The sequence below is a fragment of the Hipposideros armiger genome, unplaced genomic scaffold (assembly GCF_001890085.2).
Source record: "Hipposideros armiger isolate ML-2016 unplaced genomic scaffold, ASM189008v1 scaffold_414, whole genome shotgun sequence".
In the NCBI taxonomy this organism is placed as follows: Eukaryota; Metazoa; Chordata; class Mammalia; order Chiroptera; family Hipposideridae; genus Hipposideros; species Hipposideros armiger.
In genome coordinates, this window is record NW_017731764.1 from 967,057 (window position 1) to 994,750 (window position 27,694).

Below are 27,694 nucleotides of genomic sequence, written 5' to 3' on the forward strand. Positions count from 1 at the left end.
GAACAACCTCAGAAATTCTGTATAAATTACATTGGATTGTAAATTCCTCAGCAAAGCCAAAGTACTATGTGATTGCAAAATAATTAGTTATTAATGTATTGCTTCATTCAGTTTCCACTGGCAAATGAGAATGAGATTCTTGAGAACTTGCCTGAATTATTTGTAGTCCCTTAAATGTGGTATTAGCATCAGCTAGATCAATCAACAGGGGGAAGGGAGACGAATGTCTGCCGCCATCATTCATAAAGCTAGGAAACTTGCGTGAGCATCAGTTTGCTCTGCCAGGTAATATAAATAATGCCATAGAGTATGTATATTCAATCAGCAGATGCTCTGGATCGCTGCCTCAGCAATGATTAACAAGGAGTGTGGAAGGTCAACACCAAGTGCACATCTCTGCAGCAGAGAGAATGTCTCGGCCTCCCCAAAGGGACACAGATTAAAGTTTTATTTTGGAGCGTTCTGAACAGTGAATAAATGAATGCTGAAATCCTATCCCCTGAACTCCAGATGCTTGTATCCAAATGTCCATCTAACAGAGCCACTTGCATGTATAATATGCATCTCAATATCCATGTGTTCAAAACTGAACTTCTTTTCTTCCCTAAACCTGCTCTTCCTAGCCTTCCTCATCTCGGTTAGCAGCAATTTCACCCTTCTAGTTACACAAGCCTAAAAAGCTTAGAATCATCATAGACTTTTCTCTTCCTATAAACACCTACATCCAATGTCAGCAAATTCTGTTTAGCTTCAAAATATCACAGATACTAGCCATGTCTCACCACTTCCAAGGCCATCGTCATCTCTCGTCTGTCTGAATTATTGCAGCAGACTCCCCACTAGTCCTCCATTGTCCTTTCTCGATCCATTCTCATTCCACCTTCCAGCCTGATTATCAGTTTTGACAATGGCTGTCACAGTTCTGAGTTGTTATGGTCCTGGCGTTCCTCCATGGCTACCAGTAATGATGGTTAAATCCTCTTCTATTATCCCTATTATGGGCATCTCCTCTCCTTGCTCTTTCAGGCCAAGAGGTTTTCTGGCTGTTTTTGGCTATTGCTGGCCACCAAATGTCCCACCATCTCGTGTATCTCATTCATTCTTCTTTAAATAGTTCCTTGCTGTTAAGCCATTTTGTGTGTTTCATTTCTTTCCTGCCAGGTCTCTTAGAAATGCTGCCGTTCATTGTATAAATTGCCTTAACATTAAACTGTGCATTTTGGGGATCAATTCCATTTGGTCATAATGCATATTGTTATAGGTCACTGGATTCAGTAATTTTTTTTTAGGTCTTTGTATTTGTGTGAGAGAATGACCTGTTATTTTCCTTTCACAATCTGTCCTTTTCAAGATTATGCCACCCTCATTGCCAAGATAAGGAGTGTTCCTGCTGTTTCTACACTATGAAGAATTTGTATAAGATTAAAATTACATACTCCTTCAATTTTATTATAAATATTTGGTAAAATCGTCTGACATTATTTCTTGACCCACTTTTGCAGGTTCAAGTTCTCTAAAACTTGTCCATTTCATTAAGGTTTCAAATTTATTGGAATGAAGTTGTAATATCCTTTTAGATATCTGCATCATAATGTGGCCCTGATCCTTTTTACACCACAATATTGTTTACTTATAAATTCTGTAGGTTTATTCATTAGGCTTGCTAGATTTGCCTGTATTAGTGTTTTCAAAGAAGCAACATTTGGCTCAGCTACCCTCGCATTAGATGTTCATTTTCTTTTCCATTAATTTCTATTTATGATTTCAACCCTTCTATTTTCTTTAGGTTTATTCGCTTGTTCTTTTTATACCACATTAAATTCCATGCATAGCTCATTATTTTTTAACTTGTTTTTCCTAATATAAAGCCCTGTCCTTTTAGACCTCTAACAAAACGTTACAACTTACTTACTACACAGTCCCAAATAAGTGGAACCGAACACTTAATGCTTTTTTAAGGCTTAAGGTAGGGATCCCAACAGGATGTCTGCACAAAGGGCTATCAATAAGATTTTAAGATTGGCTCTAAGTATAAAGAAATATATTAAGAACTGCTGGTTACTATTTTACTACCCTACTGGAATGTAAACTCCAGGAGGACAGGGACATTTGTTTCTCATTGATATCTCACTGCCAGAACAGTACCTGGAACATAGTAGGCATTTAATACATATCTTTTTTGAGGCTTTAAATGAATCCCATAGCTAAACATGTAGCAAGTTTTATGTCTTAGTGTTACTTTTTTTTTAGATGGCAATATAACAACATTTTACACTTGAAATGTTAATCATGATATTTAAAAATAACTTTTCAAACCAGGCAATTATTCTTATTCAGAATATATTAATTTTTCCTTTATTTTAGCTCAGCATCTCCAGTTCCTTCTATTTCATGTTTCCAAGTATTCATAAAAATACCACAAGGTGGCATGCAAAACCTCATAAAGATATTTCTGGATTTTTTGGTTAAAATTTTCCTATATACTCCTTCTATAGAAAACTTCCCTTAAGTCCAGGCGAGAGGGACCCCACTCTGGGCCCTTTGCTTGAGGGCTAGGTTCTGCCCCTCTCGAGTGTACGTCCCTCCCTGAAGGGTGAGACCACAGGGCTTAGAGACGCGCCTGTCCTCTCCTCTTCTAAGACCTTCCTGGGTCTGTTCCAGGAAGGCAGATGGACAGCTGGAGAGCACATTCCAAAGGTCTGGCTGGTCAAGGGGTATGTCTGCAGAAGCTGGGGTAGGTTTTCCTTGGGAAATGGTGGGGTTGGGCAACAACGGCTTACAGACCAGCTTTCCCTCCTTTGCCACTCAGTGCAGGGCTCATGGAGTCTAAGAATTCTAGGAACCTTAGAAAGGTGTATTTGACAAGGCAGGAACAGTGTGTTGGCTGGATGAATAACTTCTAAATATTTAGGTATATGGTATGTGGACCTCTATTTTCACTCTTGACAGGACCCTGCAAACATTAGAGACACAACTATGTGTGTATATCTAATTTGTGGGTATTTTTTGTGTGTATTTGCTTACTTAAAATCTATATGTGGAATCTCTATATTAGAATCCTGAGATTTTAGTAATAAAATTAGCATTTTATATTTGAATAGCTTGTATTGGCTATTTATCAGGAAGTAAAAATAACTCTCATCATAAATGGCCAACAAAAGAATTGCAAACGAAGATGAGATGGCAGCTATTATAGCTCTGCACCAATATTCTGGTTTTCCTCCTTCTAGGAATATAGCACGACTATACTTACCTATCCTTTGGTATTAGATGTGGTTAAGTTTTTTCGTTTTAACTTTGGTTTAGACTCTCTTTATAACTATTTTATTGAGATATTACTCTCATACCATAAAATTCACCCTTTTAAAGTGTGCAATTCAATGAATTTTAGTATTTTCAGAGCTGTGCAACCATCACCACTAACTTTAGAACACTGTCATTACCACACAAAAAAATCCATAACCATTATCAGTGTGTCACCAGATCTGACCACTGTAATGTAAGTAGGAAGCACGCATGTAACTTCACAGCAAATCCTTGCAGAGCTAGTGCTTGAGCTGTGAGTTGTCCATGGTCTATGTCCCTCACCAGACTGTGAGTCCCGTATGAGTGCCAGGCACATACCTGCCTGACTCATCTTCTCATGTTTCCACAGCATTCTTCAAAGTGCTTCATAATAAATATGTGTTGAATGAAGTTATAAATATCATAGAAATTATATTTAACATCTGATATCAATATTTTATCATTATATTTACTTCAAGACTGCAGAAAAATCTTATTAATGAATGACTTTAGCTTTAATACACATTATGAAGTGTACAAATGTTTTCAAACTAACATATCGTATAGTTTCAGATCCTAATCCTGAGTCTGTCTAACAAGGTGAAATTACCAATATCCTGTAAAAGCCTATTAGATAACTTTAAATATTTTCCTACAATATTGTTTTTAGAAGTTCCAGTGACGCAGAAAGAAGTTTCACTTAATTTATTGTTATGGTTGAATAAATATGTATTCATCCCACTCTAAGTAGTTCATACTTATTTTTTAAAAGGGCAAATATCGTAAAAAAAATTAAAACTGAAAACATGGTACCACACCAGACAAAGATCTGAGAGTTTTGAGCTGGAATTTTAGTTTACTTCCTAAGAAACAAGCATTCTTTGCCAGTTCTCATTTTACAAGAAAAAGTGAATTCTATATATTATATTCTTCCTTTGCCTTTATATACATGTACTGACATTCAAACATGGTACAACTTTAGATAAATAAATAGTTATAAAATAAATCTTCAGGATTTAGTCATTAAGGGAGTTAAGACACCTTCTGTACAAACTTTTTTGATGGAAAAGAGCAAGATTCAAGGAGTTCTACATTCTAAACAAGCGCTTTAAACGAACTTTGGTATTTACTAACTTAAGTACTCAAGGACTTGGTTTGAAGAGTCCAACAGGCTGAAAGTCTGCTTTTCAAGAGTACTATTATCTTCTATCAATGGAGAGATTTTGGCATTCCTATAGTCTAATAGTTCACGATCCTTGCTTGGTGTCAGTAATTCATTATCGACTACACCAATGGTTGCATCGTTCACCAGAATGTTTGCTTGGTATGCTCCAACTGGAATTTCAGGCAATCCAATGTAGTCATGATCTGCAACTATGGAGCCTTGTAAAAGATAAAGGCTGTCTGAAAGAAGAAACATCATAAGGTTGCCTTTTAGAATTATAATTAAACATCATTTTTAAATTAAACAATGTTAAAAGAGGAACAAACTCCCAAGTAATAATTAACTATCAAGATGAACTTCTGGTGGGTTCCCCTATCTACTAGATAGACATGTCAAAGAATGAATAAAATGATACATAAATTTGACAGTTCATATTGAGTTCACGAAAGACCAAGGATTTAAAAAGAGCCAAGTTTTCTTGTTCCCCTGAGTTGTCTTTGGTAGGTGTGGGCAAAGGGGTGGAAAAGGCTGGGGATTATGGTATAAATTAAAGCCAAAGTTATCAAACTATATTTTTGATGTTGATAATATCCTTAATATGCTTCTGCAAAACATTTCCTGATGAATTCATGAGGTCTTGAAAGATATTTTAAAAAATAGATAAATCCTTACTTTAGATAATTCTCCAATCTTTATAGAACCCATATTAGGACAGTAATATCAAATTAGTACATTATGAAGTTATAAATGAAAATGAAGATAAAGTTCCTAGAATCGGGCTTATGTGATAGGAATGTGTAAGCAGACAGGCGGTAATGCAGTAGTTTAGAAAGCTTAGCTTAAGTCTAACTGAAGACCAAAATGCTCATGAACTTTTAAGATGTTGCTAAATCCACACTGAAATATTGACAAGGCATTTTCCTTGTTAGCATTTTATTCTATTTTGAGCAAATTTATCATCTCTATCAGGAAAAAAAGATGTTTAAAATGAATGTTCAACTGATGGCAAAGCAGTAGCATCCTTATAAATCAAGGTTAATATATAGAAAAGGATTTCTCCCCACCTAATATTTTAATTCATTACAAGGACTTCTTCCACCATAGCTGATAAACTTCCTGGACCCCTGCCTTCTCTTTCTGGATTTTCTCCCGAAACATTAACAGATTCTCTTGAAGGTTTTAATAGCTACAAGAGTCCTCAAATTTTAAGTTCGAGAAATAGCAAAAGGAAGATTAATTGCCTGTTTAGATTAGAGATCGATGAAAGTTTCTCAGAGCAGATAAAGTTGCTAGTATAGCCTGGAACACAATCCCCCTCTACCCATCCTCATATTAATATGTGAAAATCTCATGGGACCTAGTCCAACTCCATAAGTTGATATATTAAGAACTTTCAATTTATAAACTTCAATAGATCAAACAAATCTAACAGATAGCATAAGTGGTCTTGGGTTTGTATGGACATTTAGTTTTGCCCATTTAGTTCTTCATTAGGCAAAATATACTTGGTATTTTAGTTTTGAGAGATTTTCCAAGTCTAACCCCACTAATTCTTAATGCAAAAGTAGTAATTAGAATGAAAATGCTGTTAAGAAGATATACATATTTATGATGGAAAAAAAGTATGGATAATTGGAGGCAGCAGGAAATGACTTTTGTAGTTAGTACGGGATGAATTTCTGGACAAGAGGAACAATTCTGAAAGATAGAAAAAGAATCATGCAACCCATGAGAAGTGCTATGTCCAACAGCAACAAGAAAGAAGAAAAAATGATCAGTGAAACTGAAACATTTTTAGAATATGTTACTTAGAGGTTCAACATCAAAGTTCAGCTTTAGCCTGTTAATACTGGAGAAGGTTAGGTAGTGGTTTCTAAGAGAACTTATAAAGGTTAGGTACTGTAAAAGTATTACTGATGAAATGTTCCTAATAAGCCATGGAGAATTCCACAGGTTCAAGGCTGATACAATGCTGCAAAGTATCAGTGACAGAAGAAACTACAGCATTTAAGGTATTTCCAAAGATACCTGGACACATCTTTGATGAAGGAAGTTTTTTGTCTCAAAATTTTTTTGCCCATACAGATGAAGTAGATCTATTTAGAAAAATATGTCCAGTAAACATGTATCAACAGGGAAAATATGCACAGATGTAAAGTTCACAGAAGTTTGATTTGCTAGAAATACATTCATAGATCTTGAACTTAAGTACTTCCTAGTTATACTGGACTTAGAAACAAATGCACTTTATCAAACTCATCTGTTTGTAAGAAGAGAGGTTCTACATATAAGTAAGTGATACATACATATGCATATATATATATATGTATATACATGCTTTTTCTTTTAAATAAGTGATAGCTTTAAAGCACCTTATTGTAATAAAACTGTAGAGAACAAGGATTATACTCAGCAAATTCTAAACATATCACTTTATATGCACTGGAAAACTTCTCTGGAGATTTCAAACCTTGTTTGTGTAGAAAAAAACAATTCTCATTCATTCAGAAAGGTCAAATATGTTTCAACTCCTACTATGGTCTATTTCTCTTGGAACCAATACACGAAATGCTCTTTAACTTAAAAAAAGATTACCAAAAATTATCAGAAAAGAGACTCTTGAGACCTTATGTACATGTTGAAATAATATTTTAGATACATGGATTATTTAAAATATCCGGGGTGCCAAAAAAATGTATACACATGACTTGTATTCATCTTTTGTTATTGGTATATATTGAGTATTACAATTTTAATACAGTTTTTTCCTTTCTTAAAATGTGTCTACATTATTTGGGCACCCTCTGTATACTATTAAAATTATTTTTACCTATTTATAGTTTTTCAATGTGGCTACTAGAAAATTTAAAATTATATATTACATAATTTTTGCATTATATATCTAATGGGCAATACTGATCTAGAATAATCCTGAGTTAGGGGCATAGAAAAGACCAAGGTAAGTTTTTGCCCTCATTATATATAGAAAGGCAAACAAACGTACCATTTTAAAGGACTTTTCCACTAAGTCACAGTACACAATACACTTTAAGTATTTTCCTTTTCTTAATCTATTGATTTAGTTGTGATTATGACATCCGTTTGATGAAAAGCAATATTTCAGTTTTGACAAGACTGAATAATTGTATTTAGTTTCTTAGAATCGGAATTATTTTCAAGACATTCTAGGAAGGTATTACCAGCATTTCTTGACATACTTCTACTTATATAGTTTTAAGGAGTAAAAAATGAGATTAGGAAACACATTTTTAAATTTCCCTAAGGAGGAAAATAACTGAAAATCAAAGCCTTAGAAAAGTCTGAGTGATTTGGATTAATTTATTTCTTTAAATAGAAAGAAAAGTACAAGGTGTCGGATTACTTAATTTTCTTATTCGGAAGAGAGGTGCCTAGATTAATCCATATATGGCCTGATAATCCTAAAACTATTAGAATGTGTTGCCATACAAGTACATCTTCTCATGACAAAAATAACAGTAAGTAGAATCTGATACTACATAATTGTTATTATAATAAATAACTAATACTAACAACAGAGAACTGGAGTAGTCTGAATTTGGAGATTACATAACCTTTAGAGGCTCGTTGCAGAAATAATAAAGTCAAGATCATGGGCTTGATAATATAGGGACTAGGCTTTGTTTTGTTTCATGAATGTAGACCATGGTGTGGTGGGCAGGCAGAATAATGGGTCCCTAAAGATGTGCACAATCTGTGGGACCTGTGAATATGTTACCTTACATGGCAAAGGAGAATTGGGATAATGATGGGATTAAAGTTAGTACCCATCTGATCTTAAAATAGGAAGATTATCCTGGAGTATGTGGGCCAAGGACTAGGGTTCTTAAATGTGGAAGAACAGGAGGTTGGAGTGATGTGGTGTGAAGTACCGTCTGCCAATGCTGGCTTTGAAGATAGAGGAAGAGAGCCATAAGCCAAGCAATGTGGATAGAAAGTAGAAAAGGGACGGAAACAAACTTGTCTAGAGCCTACAGGAGGGAACACAGTCCTGCCAATGCATTGATTTTAGCCGGGTGAGACCTGTGTTGGACTTTAAAGTTATTGAACTGTAAGATAATAAACTTGTGTTGTTTTATACCACTAAATTTGTGGTAATTAGTTGTGGCAGCAATAGGAAACTTACAATATAATGGAAACCATTTCACAAACTGTGAAGGGCAATCACACTAAAACCTTTGGAGGAGGCAGACACAAATCTATCACAATATCTCCTACCCAAAACAAAACAAAACAAATGAAAGTACTTAAAATCTGTGTTGGATAAAATAAAGGGTCAATAACATTTTTCCTTTCAAAGGGCAACATTATGAGTTCAAAGAGACACTACAGTATACCATAACATTTCTTGTTAAAATAATTAGTCCTGAAAAGTACCTGACATTGAACTAGACAAAATGACAAATAGGCTTGCTGAAAATAGCAGTGAGGAATATTGTAGAGCTGGTATGGAATGTGCTCTCTCTACACTATGTTCTAGATAAGAAGGGATAAGAAGTTGGCAATAGAAGCGTATCTGCTTTGGACAATGAGTCTTTAATACAGCTACGAAATCTCAAGGCTGATAAAAATAGCAATGCCAAGTACAGTAAGACAAATTCATAGTTCTTTTGGCTACAGCTCATCCAAATTTGTGTCAAATAAAAGGGTGCTTATTCAAAGCCATTTTGTTTGCTTTAAATTCAGTTCTAGGACTCTTTAAAATCAGCTTTTGAGGTAAAGATTTTCAGGAAAATATGTGATACTGAAAAAAAAGATTGCAGAAATCACATTGTGAATTTCCGCAAATAAGAAAAACACATAAAAAGGACCAAATAGTAATCAAGAACCAAATTCCAGGATGGCTAGATCAGCACTTTCTTGCTTAACAAGAGAAAAAAAGGTCTACCCGTCAATCTCAGGTTCCGTATGTGTATACTAGTACTAAAATAGCAATTTCCTTTATAGATCTGGGAGAAATATCTGCAGAGAATTCAAGCATGAGGCAAAAAGTATATTTCCTCTGTTTAGAAAATGTTCTAGTTGATTGGACTTTGAAATATTCAGGAACAGCAAAATGGTTGGCCTCCTTTCTTTGGCAAGAGCAAATGACAAAATGTTGAAACAGATTCTGATACAGCAACATTTTAAACATAAATTTTGTATTACCTAAGGAAGGTTAACACAGTAGAAGGGAGCAAGTCCTGAATGTCAAAGGTTAAGGAGAAAATCATGCTGAAGAAGGAAGGACAACATGTACCTGTATAATCTCTTCTACTTAAATTGCAGAAGGGAGAAATCATAAAGGGTAGCTCAGAATTAAGAGGCACAAGAAATAGAGTGATTATCTGCTTACAGAAAGAATGAAGGTACTGTTCAGAATTAGAACAGTCCAAGATAAGTTTACTGGTAGAGCAATTGGATCTGTCACAAGCAGATGGAAAGGTACAGAGAGCTTTTAACGTGAGCGTTGTGACCTGGATCAGAAGCTGAGCTGAGCTGTTACTCAGCAGCCCCCAAGGGCCTCATATCCTAAAAGGTATAGGTTATCTGTTGCCTTTGCTCTTATAATTATTATTTACTTAAGCCTGTTAAATAACTCAGTTGTTTACATTGTTTAAAAATGTACTAAATTGTATCTTCCACTGTTATTTGTGTCCAAATAATATTGATGCTTTATTTTTCTTTATAGAAAAAGCAAAATTAACTGGCTAAGGTATACATTAACTCTCTTCCAGTTACCAACCTCAGAGAAACTCTAGGGAGCAGATACACTAGGACAAAATAAAACTGTCTCAATAAAAGTGGGATTTAATCTGAAAGCCACAGCAAAAATGTAATTTAGCTCTAGTCTATGAAAGGAAAGGTTAAAGAAATCAGGATTATCTTGACTGTTCAGAACCATATTTGGGGGCAAGTATAACGTTGTTTAGGGTGCAATCACCTCTTCTTATAGCACCTTATAACATTCTGAATACACCCTACTGTGCACCCTTCCCTGCACCCACCATGACCAGATTATGATGCAATGTTAAAAATTTATCACACACTAGAAATTTTTTAAAAACTATCTTACAAGTGTGACAGTTCCAGAAGAGACATTCTAATAAAAGAGGCTACCTAGGATCTAAAACTATACTGAATTTTACAGAAAAGAAAACCTAACCAAGGGGGGGGGGTTGTAATTTTAACTTCTCTCCTCAATCAAAAAAGGTAAATATGTAGACAAGTGACAGATACTTACCTTGGTCACTGGGTTCTCTTACATAGGGCTTAAGGTGGGACATTTTGATAGGTCTTTTAAGTCGAGTCCCAGTGTTGTCTCTCAGAACAGCACATCCACTTTCTGTGATATAGTCTATGACACAAGGACCAACCCATTCGGACTGGAAACGACCATCCTTCCACCAATTTTTCCTTTGTCTTAAAACTTCATGACCCACTTTTAGATGAAATGGATTTAATTGCTTTGGTTTCTTTTTAACAATGATTTTGCTTTTATTTAGTTCATCAACATTGTTATTCTCCATCTACAAGTACAAAAAAAAGAGAGAGAGAACAAAGGGATGAAAGAGCTATAGTTTCTTGAAGGTAAATACAGATAATAATGTAACAAAATGGTTATTTATTGAGATCCCATTTAATTCTTAAAACAATATTTCAAAGTCAGCATCACCCCAGCTTTATAAAGAAGGTAAACTGAAATAGTTTAAGTAATTTGCCCAAGTCAAACAACTGGAAAGCAACAAGACCAGGGATCTGAATTCTGCTCTGCTTGATTCCAAAATGCATGTTTTTCCTTCCCAGAGCTGTCGCTCAGAATTTTACAGCTAATAAACATATTGTTTAATCAAGACAAACAGAATTTAGTAGAAAGATTTTGGTTTAAGGGTATATCATGTGTGTCCCCATGTGTATGTATATATGCTACACTTTTTTTAAAAATCACTTTATAGATTGTTTAATTATAGAGTTTTCTATTAAATAGAATCACCTTGCCCACTGAAGTTATGTTATTCTCCATTATTTTATCAGCTTCTTTAATTGCACCCAGAATTTTGGCAAACATACTTGTATTATCACCATCCACTTCACGGAGAACATCTGAAGTCTCAGGCATATAAGGACTTCGATTAAACATTTGAAAGTATGGTGTATTTTTAGAAGGCTCCTATTTGAAGGAAAATAAACAACAATGTGTAATAAAGCATTTATCTAGGCAAGAAATAGCCCTAATTCAAAAGTATAGAACCACAAACAGGTACATACCAAGTGAGTTAGATTGAAGGCAAGTGAAACGGCTGGTAGGTGATCATCCCAGGTGTTTGGGTGCTCAGCACAGTGTTTGGAAAGAAATGTTTTAATGGTGCTAGGTATACTTTCAGTTTGGTTAGCAGTCTGAGAGGCATGGGAAATTACAATTTGCTTTGTGCCAAACAATCCACACAGTTCAACATTGATCTGAAAAAATATATAAAACAAAGCTGACTTTAAAATTCGTATTTTATTTTTCCCTTCACTAAAAGTTTTCAAAAGAATTTGAATCTTGCCTTTTTCATTGACCATAGCCATGCTATATGAAAAACATATATATTTTGTTTAAACCAGTAATTACCACGTATTGAGTCCTTACTATGTCCAGGCAACACACGAGCTGCTTTACATTACTGTCATTATACCTCACGACAATCTGATGGGGTATTATTAACCCCATCTTAAAAACAAGAAGCTGAATCTTTGGGAAGTTAAGTGCCTTGCCAGAGAAACACATACAGCAAGGAAGTAAAAGAACGGAATGTAACATCAACTCTTGAGTTCAAATAATGTTCAGTAGACAGTTGCTCAGAAAGACAAAAACAAAAAACCACTAGATTACATAATTCAATTAACAACTATATGACCTTGGCCAAGTCACCAGACCTTGAAGTACTTACTCAGTTTCCTCATCTGTAAAATAAGGAAAATCCTACCCGGGCTCTTATGATTAAATGAATAAATATTTGTAAAGACTTAAAACAGTTATTGGCAAGTAGTAAGTACTTTATAACTCAATGTTACTATTATTATTGTTACATTTATTATATGCAGGGCCTAAAAGAAGCCAAAATAAGTTTAGAAAACTTCTAACAGTAAGCCTGTTAAATGTAAAATAACTTATTTTTCCTGCCTTATGCCTCAGACTATGTTTTTTATTTTTAATTGGGTAAACTTCTGGCTGGTAAACTTGTTTTTTTTTAAAGAAGACTATTGTATTTTTTGTTGCTTAATTGTAAGAGGGAAAGTAGTATCAGAATAACTAAAAAGGTAAAGCAAATAAATGAAGAAAAAAACCTGACCAAAACAAAACCACATTTCCGATGCTCCCCTGCATAGGGTGCAAACAGACGTAAGTGGCAGGTATACCTTGGGCTTTTAAACAGCTGTTGGGCAGACTCAGCTCTTTGTGCCCATTGTCTCCCCGTTCTTTCTGTCTGAAATGTGCTTTGTGGCATGGACTCTGACACCCGTATTGTAAGCATATGATTGAGAGTCACATCTTAAAGATGGTGGAACAGAAAGCTAGAAGCATCAGTTCCCAATGACATTGACAGTCACCCTTCCAACCTTGAACAGCCTGGCCTTCTTTTGCTTAAGTACAAAATAAACTCATATTGGCGTTTATATACTGGGGGAAAGACAGGCAGTCTCTGTAACTCACAGCTGAATACAATTCCTAGCTAATGTATGTACTAATTTAAGCTGTCTCCTTTTAATTCAAAAGTAATTAAAAAGAAATCCCAGAGAATAGGTACCATTGGGTCAGCCTTAATCTGAGGTCATAATCAATGGTTTCAAAATGACTGAACTTTGGAAAAGGCTTCAACTTCTTTGTTTCAAGAAGTTGCCTAGGAATGATCCAATGAATCCATTTATGAGATGCTACCTTGATATCCTTACCCAATAGCCTTCTTTCTCCCAATCAAACCAGACATTCCATTAGTGGTTACAATTCTGGCTTTCCACAAGACACATTTTTAAAATTAAAGAAGTAATTTTCCATTTGAAAATGTTCATTCTATTTCCTTCAGAGGTTTATAAAAAGTTCTTTGTACTTTCTATTGAAACAATTTAGCAAATACTCTAAGACAAGTTATGTTAGAAACATCTGTATTTTCATCCAACTGTATAATAAACCTCCTACTAAATGTTCTAATCTTATCTCAACACTTTAGCAGTGTTTGCTGTATTTGCTGACAAAATAAATTTATTTTGTCACCATTATCCTTTCTGTATAATATTTAAGCCATTTAAATTGCAGCAAAAAGAACACATTTTCCCAATCATATGTGTTTAGTTTGATATTATTAAATCTCACAAAAAGAGGCTTATAAACATTTGTTACCTTTGGTAAATTTTTATCACATGATTTTAAACATGACTGGAAAAACTGTTGGTAATTCATACTGGCTTTACACTGTCATCATCTAATATCTTAAAGCATGGTATGCACCTAGGGTGAGGCTCTTCAACAAAGGTGGAAGCAAATCAATATATCAAATAGTGTTCTTGATAATTTTGAATTTTGGTGCCTAATTTCCTATTAGATCAGATTAGTTTATATTTGTTTTCATTCCATTAATGTGACTATGAAAGAGTAACACAAGTTAAGTAGAAGTGTCAGCTCTATCATTTTCTTGTAGTTGACAGATGACTGCATTATTAATATTACCTTGTTTTATTGAAAGAAACTTAAGCCACCTGGCTATTCTATGAGGAGTATTTGGGTGAAAACTAGACAATAGCCATAAATTCAATTATTGCTGAAAGCAAAAGAATGAGTCAGGGAACCACTGTGGACTCCTACATGTTGTGGGTTCTCACATTCCTCCAAGTTACCTTTGCATTACCAGGTGTGACACACAATTATCTGCCTTATTGACTCAGGATGCTATTATCAATCTGTATACATTATTAGTAAAGCTTAATTTCTTTCTTATTTATTGGATAAAGAGAAATATAAACAGAAGTTCTAATACTGTAGTCCCACAAAACGGATTGTCTTACACACACTATTTTGCAGACCACTGCTGTGTCAGCCAGGTAGGCAAGGTTATGCTACAGTTGCAAAACACATTCAAGTCTCGGTGACTTAACTCAGCAGTTTTGCTGCTTGCTCAAAGTCAGCTGTAGGTCGGTGCCTCTCTGAAGCAACTATTCTCCACTAGGTTCCTCAGCAATTCTGGATGAGAGAAATTCCACCACCCTATAATACCTGGAATATTCTGTCAATTCTCCAGAAAAAAGAATAAGACTGGGAGAATGAAGAATTGGGCATGAGGTTTCACTACTTCAGGCTGAAAGTGGCACCATCTTTCCCCTCGATTTCTTTGGCCAGATGTAGTTACTTGGGCTTGGTTACCTGTAAGAGGCTAGAAAGCGCCGTTTATGTTGGAAAGACTAGGAGAACTCGCTTTTGCTGAGCACTAGTAGTTTATATCACAACAGCAATATGTAATTATGCATATTTTAATCACTAAAAATTATAAAAACATAATAATATATATAAACTAAAAAATTTAGGGAAAAAAATCTATAAAATTTCATCACTTAAAACCAAAACTCCATGAGTTAATCTTATGGAATTTTATTGTAGTTTTTGATATCTATTTTTTAAATATAATTATCTATGTAAATATATGAATATGCAAATATATAACAAAATTATTTATCCAGGTTTTTAATTTAACATGTTGTAAACACTGTCCACGTTATTTCCTTTTCTTTGTAAACATTATTTTTAAAAGATGTCTATTAAAATATAGCTAACATACAATATTAGTTTCAGGTGTACACCATAGCCTTTCAACACCCGCTATTCTATACCTAAGAAGTGATCACCATGATAAGTCCAGCAACCATCTGACAAGGTACCACACTATCACAGTATTATTGACTATATTCCCCATGCTGTACATAACACCCTCATAACTTACTTGTTTTATATCTGGAAATCTGAACCTCTTTTTCCCCTTCACCTTTTCCCCCTTTTAAAAAATTTTCAATTACAGTTGACATTCAATATTATTTTATATTAGTTTCAGGTGTACAGGATAGTGGTTAGACATTTATATACATTATGAAGTGATCCCCCTGACTTGCCTAGAATCCACCTGGCACCATACAAAGTTATTATTACCATATTACTGACTTATTCCCTATATTTTACATCCCTGTGACTATTTCATAACTACCAATTTGTACTTCTTAATTCCTTCACCTTTTTTACTTCGCCCTCCCCAACCCCACTCCCCACTGGCAACCATTAGTTTGTTCCCTGTATCTATGAGTTTATTTTGTTCTTTAGATTACACATATAAGTGAGATCATATGGTATTTTTCTTTCTCTCTCTGACTTATTTCACTTAGTGTAGTACGTTCCAGGTCCATCCATGTGGTCGCAAATGGTAACATTTCATTCTTTTTTATGGCTGAGTAATATTCCATTGTATATATTCCACCTCTTCTTTATCCAAACGTCCACTGATGGGCACCTAGTTTGCTCCATATCTTTGCTATTGTAAATAATGCTAAAATGAACATAACGGTTCACATATCTCTTTGAATTAATGTTTTGGATTTCTCTGGATAAATACCCAGGAGTGGAATTGCTGGATCATAAGGTAGTTCTATTTTTAATTTTCTGAGGAACCTCCAAACTGTTTTCCATAGTGACTGCACCAATTTTCAATCCTACCAACAGCACATGAGGATGCCCTTTTCTCTACATCCTCACCAAAACTTGTTTTTGTTGACTTACTGATAGCCATTCTGACAGGTGTAAGGTGACATCTCATTGTGGTTTTAATTTGCATTTCTCTGATTAGTGAGGTTGAGCATCTTTTCATGTCTATTGCCCATCTGTATGTCCTCTTTGGAGAAATGTCTATTGAGGACCTCTGTCCATTTTTTAATTGAATTGTTAGTTTTTTTGGTGTTAAGTTGCACTGAGTTCTTTATAAATTTTGGATATTAACGCCTTATTGGATGTAATATTGGTGAATTATCTTCTCCCATTAAGTTGGTTGTTTCCATTTTATTGATGGTTTCCTTTGCTGTGCAAAAATATTTTGTTTTGATTTAGTCCCATTTGTTTATTTTTCTTTTGATTCACTTGCCCAAGGAAATATATCAGAAACATTACTAAGAGCAGTGTCAGAGAGTTTACTGCCTGTGTTTTCTTCTAGGAGTTTTGTGTTTCAGGTCTTATAATTAAGACTTTAATTCATTTTGAGTTTAGTCTTATACATGGTCCAGTTTCATTCTTTTGCATGTGTCTGTCCAGTTTCCCAGCACTATTTATTGAATAGACTATCTTTAACCCATTGTATATTTTTGCCTCCTTTGTCAAAGACTAATTGACTGTATAGGTGTGGGTATGTTTCTGGGCTCTCTGTTCTGTTCCATTGATCTATGTGTCTGTTTTTATGCCAGTACCATACTGTTTTGATTACTATAGCCTTGTAGTATAGTTTGAGAATAGGTATTGTGATACTTCCAACTTTGTTCTTCTTTCTCAAGATTGCTGTGGCTATTTGGGGTCTTTTACATTTCACATAAATCTTAGGAATATATTTTCTAGTTCTGTGAAAAATGCTATTGGTATTTTGATAGTTATTGCATTGACTCTATAGATAGCTTTGGGTAATATGGACATTTTTAACAATGTTAATTCTTCCCATCCATGAGCACAGTTCATGCTTCCATTTTTTTTGTATCTTCTACAGTGTCTTACAATTTTCCAAGTACAATCTTTTTCCTCTTTGGTTAAATTTATTCTTAGGTATTTTATTTTTTTGGTGCAATTGTAAATGGGAGTCTGTAAACATCATTTTTAATGGCTACAAAATATTTCATCATGTGATTACATATATTTTTCTGAAACATTTCCTTTTTTTTAGATAGTTAGGCTGTTTCCCAACTTTCACTAAAATAAATAGCATTGTGGTGTTTATAATAAATAAATTAAATAAATCAATCGTAAGAGCCATTTCTATACTTTAAACAATTGCCTTGTAATAAATACTTAGAAACAGAGGACTGCTAACCAGAAGACCAAAATATATCTACAGCTCTTAATGGACCTTTGGCAAACTACTTTACAAAAGAGTTAGTTTCAAGTTGCAAAGCTACCAGTAATGTAAGGCTATTTCATTCTTCCTAGAGTCTATTTGGCATTATTACAATTTTTGTTGATTAGATAAGCAGAATGTGGTCTTACCTTGCATTACTCAATGAGTCTGTACATTTTCCCATGTTTATTATTTTTATTCCCTCTTGTGAATTATGTTTTTGCCACTACATTTTTTTTTTATTATTTTTTTTAAGCTGAGCCATCTTGCCACCTGTTGACAGCTCGGTGGCAGCTCAGCTCGGGCTAGGCATCGAACTGCTGTTGCTCAGAGCTTGCACTCCTGAGCAAGCTCTTAACCAACTGAGCCACTCGGCCGACCCTGCCACTAAATTTTAAATTTGTTTGAATCTCTTATAACAAAGACATTAGCCCTTTCCTGCATGAATTTGCTTTATTTTTGTTGGCCTACTTCTTGGCCTTTATGTTTTGCTTATTTTACCACACATAAGTTTCTAATTTTTATGTAGCCAAATTCGGTGATGTTTTCCATTGAAATTTATACCGTTGTTCTTAAGATTAGAAAATTACCTCCATCTCTAGAGATTAGAAAAAGTCAGTTGTATTTTTTTGTTTCAATTAAAAAAATAAAAATTCTTTAATTTACCTGAAAACAAGGTAATTTGGGTATGTGGTAATTCTAAAATCATATTGTAGAAATAAGAAACAATTAGAAAATTGTTACCTATACTGTTAATTATACATTAAATAATCCTTCTTTATTCTACTCATATGTGACACCATCTCTATAATTTTAACCATGGTTACCAAACCTTATGGCAAGGGGTTTGTTGGACATCTTGAGAACTACTAGCTTAAGGTAGTTTATGGTTTCAACATTAGATAAGGCTACATTCTTTTCAATGATGTCATATCTTTACAGAACTGGTTTTTGTGTAGATGTTGGATAAAAAGCAATTACTGTGTAAAAATCAATGTGAAACAGGAAATGAGGATGGTGCTGTCCAATCTGATTCCAAAGTTTGAGAAGTTGAGCAGTGGTCAATAGGTACACACATCCCATTAGGAAGCAACTGTGGTTATTTAAGAAAAAAAATATTTTTTCTTTCAATTTATGAGTATTTCTTTTAAATGGTTAAGTGGTTAGGACCTGTGCAGAAGAGAGTTAACACATAGCCGACCTTCAAAAGGCCTGATTACAAGGTTGGCCCTTGGCTAGTATATAGAAACTTGGATTTGGGGAAGGTTTCCACCATTCCCTAAATGATAAAGGTGGTTCAACGTGCCTAATCTGTTTATATAAACAAGGTGGTTTATGCTGAACACCTTCTTTTCTTTGGGAGTCTAGAATTTGGCACATGCCAAGCAGAGGGTACCTATGTGACCAGTTTGCAATAAAAATCCTAGGCACTGAGTCTCTAATGAGCGTCTGTGGTAGACAACATTTTATATGTGTTGCTACAGCTCCTTGCTGGGAGAATTAAAGATGTTCTGTGTGCTTCTAATGGGAGAGGCCATCTTGGAAGCTTGTAACTGGTTTCCCTTATTTAGACTTCCCCCATGAGCTTTTTCTCTGCTTATTTCTCTTCGTATACTTTTGTTATAATAAATCTTATCCATAAGTATGACCATTTGCTGAGTCTTCCCAGTAAACCACAAAACCTGGAGATAATCTTAGGAACTCCCTAACATTGGATCTAACTACTTAATAAATATAAATTTAGGTATTTCTTTTGGACTGAGTTCAAAGGTGCTGTGAACCAAGACAGTCTGGCTAGTTTTGATCTTTTTCTTATACCAGTACCCTGTCAATTATAAAATATTTTAAATATGCCTTAAGTGTAGTAGTTATTATATTCTTGTTTAGAATTTTCATGTATATTCTTGCCTGCTTATTCTTTCAGATTAACTTTAATCTGGAAAAAGGCCAGGATAAGGGGAAAGCTCCTTTTTTTTAGGCTGATTGGAAATTCATTAATTATATAAATTAATTTTGATTTGGGAAAAATCTATACCTTTCGATATTGAATATTCTCATTCATGCACATGATGTATTCTCATTTAGCCAATTCTCCCTGTACATGTCAATCAGAATTTTTAAGCTAGAAGTAAACAAAGATTATTCGGTCCAACCACCTCATTTCAGTTTGAGGAAGCCTGAAGATAGATTTACAATTATTATGTGGCACAATAAGTACTAAAATCCTCGTCTCTTAATTTCCAGTCCAACTACCCTTGTACTATGCAATATTAAACCTCTATATCTGCAACAATTTATCTAAACTCATTAAGCACCCTATAATGGTGTGCTGGGCACTGTACGTGAGCAAAAAATTCTCTTAGACCTAAGAAGCTTATTTGTCTTACCTGATGAATGAACTCTTCCCTTTGGTCCATTATTATTTTCTGAGGAGGTCCATATAAAAAAAATATATTGATAATAGCTTTTGAAATTTCTGATGCTGAAACATCACACAGAGGCAAAATCACAACCCATTTTGTGAACAAATCTGTCATGATTATAGCATATACATGACATCTGTTGCTTGTATGAAATGGGCCCATCAGATCAACAGTAACTATACTCCATGGACTTTCCACCTTGAGAAGGTGCTGTTTAGGTGCTAGAATAACTGTATTTTTTGTCACTTGACAATGCTGACAAGCGTATACCTATGAAACAGGTACATAATAAAGACAAGACAGACAAACGTTAATATGTTCAGCATAACAAAAGCAGTCTTATAAATCTGAACTTTAAAATGGTTAATAGCTACTTTGTGTTTTAAAGAAGAAAATTTTGGAGTATTCTAGAATATAATAAAATCTCCTATTTAGGGTAATAAGCAAGTATCAATTGCTACTGCTATTCAATGACCATCTTAAGGAGTCTTACTCACATGCAACATAATTCTGTTTTACATTCAATAAATATTTATTAAGTGAACAGATTTTTAAACAAGTTTGCCCTAATTTTTAAATCAGTATGCAAATATATAAAAATTTCTATAAGAAAAGATTTTTTCTTTCAAAGTTATCACTCTAATAAGTTCATTCTTTCATCTATTCTAACAAATATTTATTATACATAATTTTATTCAAACAACTTTTATAGATGCCAGAAATTCCGTTAGGTCCTGAGAAAAGAGGATGGACAGAAATAAAGCCCATGCTGTCTTGGGGCTTTCACCTGAATGAGATGAGGTCAATCGATCAACTTATGGATGGTGCCATTGCTCAACATATACCTGAGATTCCACTTTGGAAACTACTTTAAACCCTCTACTGAACACAATTTTAAAAACGATCTTATTACATTAGTTACTTTTGATCAAAAATTTTATTTTCCAACTTATGCACAGATAACCTCTGGTTGTTATTTCCAAAAATCATTTCCATTCTCAAATGATAAAGATTTGACAAAGATTTCCACAAATGTTTGTAAAGAAATTTGTAGCAGGTTCTAAAGGCAAATACGTACAATATTGACGTCTGTGGAATACCTGCACAGACTCATAAACTGATAACTCATTAATGATACTTTGTTAAATGTTGGTTTAATTCTTTATGCCTGAAATGACAGTCTTTTTGATGCATTATTACAATTAAAAAGGGATCTCACATACCAAGGAATTTCAACCATTTGCAAATTGAGTATACTAGGAAGAGTAGAAATCAGTCGATCTACCAGCAAGAACCCCAGAATTCCTAGGTGAATTTTCTATTATAAGAAGTTGAAGGTCCTAATGGGTTATAAAGTTACAAAACTCAGACTAATTTCATTATCTTTACAATCTGATTTTGCAATTACAAACTACTCGTATTGCAAGACGTCACTCATTTACCAAGTAAAAATGTATTAGAAAGGTTTGCTCATCTTGTGGAACACTCGCAAACCAAGTTACTTGCAATCCAAGGTTTTACTGTAGTTGGTTTTGGGTTTCTTCCATATTTGACATTTTCTGTCAAGAACAGGCACCAAAGATGAGAGCACATACTGGGCCTGACTTATGAACATATTTACCCCTCAAGAAAAGAAGGGATCACTGTCATCAAAGAGATATTTATTTAGTCAAAGGAATTTCGGTCCTATTTATATTCTGCCTATACAAGAGTTCAGTGATGAAAATCTGGTTCTAAACAACAATGAAAAAAATCTCTCTAAATATAATTTTTAAATAATGCTTTTTTTCTAGTTCAAATTATACTTTAGTGATTTCAAAGAATTTTGAAGGGAAATAAAACTCCCTTTAAATGTTTTGTACAGAAACTACCCACACAAAAAGTACATAATGAGAAGTGCTACTAAGAGTAAATCAGGAGCAATAATGAATTTTGGATACCTATTACAAAGACATTATTCAAAATATTCTGAATACATAAGCCATACCCACTGTTTGACATCATTGGTCACAGAAGTCCAATAGTAACTGGATTCCACTAGAGTAAGGGTTCTGGATATGCCATGATGGGCTCCAGTGTCATTTTCATGGCATTCTCTTAGGGCTTTATTTTTTTCTTCTTCTGAAACAATTACCAAACGATTTTGTTTTCTGTCTTTGCCAACATAAAACAGTTTTTTTTCTGGAATAAATGATACCAAAAAGCTATAATTGCAATTTTTAGAGATCTGTATAGTTTTAAGATAATCACAGTCTTTATCTTTAAACCATGAGGGTTTTTAAAAAATTAAAACCCGTTTTTCCCTCTAAGAGAGAATATTTATTTTTATAATGATGCTACCATACAATCTAAAAGGTCCTCAGCTGTTATACTTATTAGATACATAAGAGGAGCACTAGCTGCTATAATTTTGTATCTAGCAATACAAGTAAAACTAGCTTGTTCAACAAAGCACATGATAACTGTGGGAGTATGAAATTATCTTTCTATGGAGTACTCAAACTAGAAAAATACTTGCAGGCACCTCCTACAAATGGCATGAATTAGCAAATGAATTATGTACAGATAAGCAACTTCAGGAACAGAATATTCCAAAACAGTATTTCACCATAACTGCATTTTTATAAGCAACCTCTCCTAAGTTTTCTAGATTTGAGTAGGAGGTAGGGTAGGTAAAGACAGAAAGTGGGAGAACCTTAATCCTGAGACCATTCTCTGTTTTCCTCTGGAGGACACATGAGAAGAATCTACAGCTAGGAAGCAACCAGGGCAGGGAGAGAACCACCACCTCTCTAGTGTGGACGAGGAAACTGTTCAAACTCCAGAATAGAGCAGTAAGTTACTAATGTGTTTAATTAGCACATGCTGAGTCGAACAGTCCTTACTTGAATCAGAAGGTAACTTGAGAGCAGGAACCTTAACTTATTCATCAATGTATCCCAAAGACCTAAAATGTGATTTGCACACAGTACAAACTCGGTAAACATTTGTTGCATTAATGATTAAATAAATTAATCAATGAATACTCACTTTAGCCTAAGAGGTAATAGGTATGACTATTCTTAAGTGTAAGGGATTTATTGAAAGGGGGATACATACGGAGAAATGAGCAAATATTTATTTATCATCCTAGAAATGTCTTGACTTGTTTTGAAGAAAGCCTAATTCTGTACCTACAGGCAAAACACCCATTATTAGGACCAACACTCATTTAGTTATCTGGTGACTACTTCTTGCTTATCTCATTCCAAACTTCTCTTCCCTTTCCCTTTGGAAGATGAGAAAAGTAAAAATTATCATAATCTTTCAAGATAAATATTCTATCAACTTTCAAATATTTAATCCATTCAGGATGATTCAGGGATCCAAAAGTAAATGTAATCCTGAATTTATTTAATGACAGAGGGAGGAAGGAACCACAGAAATAAATATAGTAAACAAACAAGTTAACTTTGTAAACATTTTCATATTAAGCATCAAATAAGTTCTTCATTGACAGTAACGTGAGTGCTTCAAAGTGCACCGTTAGAGTAGAAACCACCTGAGGGAAAAAGCAGGAGAGGTTAATTTAGGTAAGTTTTGTTTTTTTCATGGTATCATTTTCTGTTTATGATTTTAAATGTTCTTTTCAGGCTTACTGGCCTTCAGTTAGCTTCAGTGTGATTTTTACTTTGCTTTTGACTGAGTGGCATCGTCAATTCAACTGGTAACTAACTATTCAGCGACAACCAATTACTACAGACATTCTCAGGATTACACAAAGAACACATATGGAGAAGCATCTTTATTAGCTCTATATTCAAGATTTGGGGCTTTCATTTTACCTTTGAAGACAAATTTTTTGGCTGCTCTTCTTATGCCACTTCTCTCACTTGGTAGTGTAGTTGGATGATATTCACCAGTTCGTTTATAATATGCAATCTGTTTAAGATGAAGTTCACCATTTTTTCCACTACGCACCATTGTGAACCTAGGTAAAAGGTATTTAAAGATATAATTTAAATAAGCTAATTCAGTTGCTATTTCAGTCCAGACTTCTGTCATATTTCTGCTTACATATGAATTGAACATCCCCAGAGTATTATCTATGACAGAGATAATTGTAGTACAGAAAAGGAACAGTGTGATGTATATGAACTAAAATATTCAAATGCTATTTTTGAGATACATCATGAAAAATTAGCTTGTCTCTTTCCACGTGATAAAAAATGCTGGAAATTTTCGACATACTAGGAAAAAAGGAAATGAACAAGTACTCTTCAAAAAGTTTGTTTAAAGTCTCTCATTATCATTAATTGAAAAGCTAATTATATAGGATGGTTCTGTTATGAGACATTTAAATAAATGATAGGTTATAAGGAGAGCAATATAGTTCTTTATTACTTCTAAATATATTCATGGTCATTGCAAAATGCAAAAAAAAATTCAAATCATTTATGAGAAAGATATATTTTAGAAATGTTCAAATGATAGGTGACAGAGAAGATATTTAGCTACGCTAGATCTCATGCACTCTTCTGAACTACATGTAAGCTGCTTTTTTTAAAAAGGAATGACTTTCGGTTCTGTGCATACCTTCTCTACATTATAAAGAAAAATCTGGCTGCACTGCCCAAAACAAAGCAAAACTACTCTATTTTAAACCCCAAACAATATAGGAAACCACTACATTAAAAAGAAAAAAAACACACATCTTCTTTCATATTTTCAGTTGAAAGGAACTATCCTGTGCTGGTTATTCGGTTTGCCACCATCCCTACCCATCCAGAACCACGTGGGCCGTTCTCTCCCTGCTGCTGTGCCCCAGGAGACTGACCCCTACAGGCTGCAGTTATAGTTTTCCATTTCACAAAGTCCATTCTGCACCAATATAAAAGATAGACTGAGGTGGAAAGATAGGAAGGTCAGTACCAGTCAGTTAAGGGACTACTGCATTATTAAGGCGAGAAATGATAAAATTCTGAGTCAAAGCAGTGTCAGTGGAAATGGATAGATACATTTTATAAGAACTGAGACTGACTGGATGTGTGGAGTGAATAAAAAATGTCTGGGGTCACTTCTGAAGTTGGGGCTTAGGGAGAAAGATGACAATATTGAACACGTTGTTTTCAGCTCAGGGATGAACTGAGCATGTCTGGTGGATGGAGTTAAGGCAGGGAAGAAGGGTTTCATGGCAAGTGCACTGAGGAAGAAGAGCAGGAGACATGCCCTTACCCTTTACCATTCCCATTAATGCGTTCACTCATCTATGAATCCTTCCTGACCACGTGTGAGTCCTCTCAGGTAGAATTGTGCACACCTTCCTTGGTACACCCACAGTACATGTACCAACTTCTATAAAATCTGCAACACTTCACTGAACTTACTAGTTTACATGTTTCTCTCCTAAATATATTGTAAATCCCTCAGGGGCATGAGAATAGCCAGAGAAATAGGAAAAAACCTCAGAAGAGGTTCTGGTCATAGAAGCTTAGGGAATAAAGAGTTCTTAAGCACCAAGTAGAGGAGAGGTTAAGTGATAACAAAAGTAAAATGTGTCTACTAGTTTGGGCATTAGTTACAGCAGAGGGGGGCAGGTGGAAACCAGACTGCAACCACGTAAGGAACGAATGGACGAGTAAGTGGGTTTATTGGGTTGTCGGAAAAGTTGTGACATATTTTTTTCTATGTTTTTCGTTGCAAAAATGCGTCATGACTTTTCCCACAACCCAATAGTAATCTTAAGTTTTGTGATGAAGGCAAGTAACTACAAGACAGTTGCTACAGAAAAACATAAGGTTCATTCACCAATTGAAAAAAATCTTATTGGGCACCTGCTATGTGTCAGATACAACCCTGGAGATACAATAATGAACAAGATATATCCTATTGACCCTTATGAAGTTTACATTCTATTAGGGTTAAGAGGTTGTTTTGACACCCATGTTCTTGGCAGCATTACTCACAATGGCCAAAAGGTGGAAACAATCCAAGTTTCCATCGCTGGATGAATGGATAAACAAAACGGGATATATGCATACAACGGAAAAAGTATTCAGCCTTAAAAAGGAAGGAAATTCAGACACATACTAAAACATGGAAGAACCTTGAGGACATTATGTTATGTGACATGAGCCTGTCACAAAACCACAAATACTGTATGATTCCACACATGAGGTTAGAGAGACAGAAAATAGAATGGTGGTTGTTGGGGTGGGGGTTGGGAGTAATGGAAGCGTAATTGTTTAAACGGTACAGAGTTTCAGTTATGCAAAAAAAAAAAAAGAGTTCTGGAGATGGATGGTGATGATGGTTGCACAACAATGTACATGTACTTAATGCCACTAAACTGTACACTTTAAAATAGTTAAGATGATAAAGATGTCACCTAGGACTTTCATAGCTAGAGAAGAGAAGTCAATGCTTGGCTTTAAAGCTTCAAAAGATAGGCTGACTCTCTTGTTAGGGGCTTATACAGCTGGCGAAGGCAACTGACTTTAAGGTGACACCAATGCTCATTTACCATTCCCAAAATCCTAGAGCCCTTAAGAATTAGACTAAATCTACTGTGCCTACGTTATATAAGTGGAACAACAAAGCCTGAATGATAGCACATCTTTTTACATGGGTTTCCTGAATGTTTTTAGCCCACTGTTGAGACCTACTGCTCAAAAAAAAAAAGATTCCTTTCAAAATATTACTGCTCACTGACAATGTACCTGGTCACCTAAGAGCTCTGATGGAGAGGTACAATGAGATTAATGTTGTTTTCATGCCTGTTAACACAACATCCATTCTGCAGCCCATGGATCAAACAGTAATTTCAACCTTCAAGTCTTATTATAGACATGTATCACTTAACGATGGGGATAGTTCTGAGAAATACACTGCTCATCATTGTGCTAACTTCATAGAGGGCACTTACACAAATCTAGATGGTATAGCCTACTACACACCTAAGCTATAGGAGATGCCTACTGTTCCTAGGCTATAAGCCTATATAGCATGTTACTGTACAAAACAAGATTAAATCAAGTACAAGAGAAAATGATGCAATCAAGAAACACAGTAAACACAAAATGTATGAGGCTGCTGTTGGTGTAACGTGGCATACTGTTTAACAGCAAACATTTTTTATATAAGTAGAAAGAGTATACTCTAAAATAACAGTAAAAAGTATACTATAGTAAATATATAGACCAGTGACATAGTCATTTATTATCAAATATTACATGCTATACATAATTATATGTTCTATACTTTTATATGACTAGCAGTGCAGGTTTGTTTACACCAGCATCACCATAAACACATGAGTAATACGTTGCACAAGAATATCAGGATGGCAGCAACGTCAGTAGGTGACAAAATTTTTCAGCTCCATTATAATCTTATGGGACCACTGTCATATGTAGTCCATCATTGACCAAAAAGTTATTTTGCAGCACATGATTGTTATTTAAGAAATATATGAGGTGTGATCAAACAATATGGTAAATGTTTAAATAAAAAAAAATTATTACAGAGCCAGCAGAGTGGCTCAGTTAGTTAAGAGCACACTCAAGAGTGTGAGCTCTGGGCCGGCCGAGTGGCACATTGGTTAAGAGCTGGCTTGGGACGCCAGAGGACCCCGGTTCGGATCCCACATATGAGGGCCAGTGACACTGCCCTCTACAGCTAAGATACTGAACAACAGCTCAACTTGGAGCTGGGCT

The 27,694-nt window shown here is 34.7% G+C and overlaps 1 protein-coding gene across 2 annotated transcripts in view; it reads right to left on the reverse strand.

The window, feature by feature from the left end:
• Positions 1 to 3,975: 3,975 nt before the first annotated feature.
• GIN1 (gypsy retrotransposon integrase 1) overlaps positions 3,976 to 27,694 on the reverse strand; it is a 29,392-nt gene continuing 5,673 nt past the window's right edge. Inside the window, exons 2-8 of one of the 2 annotated variants that reach the window (XM_019664036.1) lie at positions 23,825 to 23,970; positions 21,988 to 22,181; positions 19,965 to 20,270; positions 11,738 to 11,929; positions 11,463 to 11,639; positions 10,713 to 10,998; positions 3,976 to 4,689 (exon numbers count right to left, since the gene is read on the reverse strand). In XM_019664036.1, coding sequence (XP_019519581.1) covers positions 4,415 to 4,689; positions 10,713 to 10,998; positions 11,463 to 11,639; positions 11,738 to 11,929; positions 19,965 to 20,270; positions 21,988 to 22,181; positions 23,825 to 23,963 — 1,569 coding nt within the window. In that variant the 5' untranslated portion in view covers positions 23,964 to 23,970 and the 3' untranslated portion in view covers positions 3,976 to 4,414. Of the gene's footprint in view, positions 4,690 to 10,712; positions 10,999 to 11,462; positions 11,640 to 11,737; positions 11,930 to 19,964; positions 20,271 to 21,987; positions 22,182 to 23,824; positions 23,971 to 27,694 lie in introns of those variants that run through there. The other variant, XM_019664037.1, reaches the window with a different exon arrangement.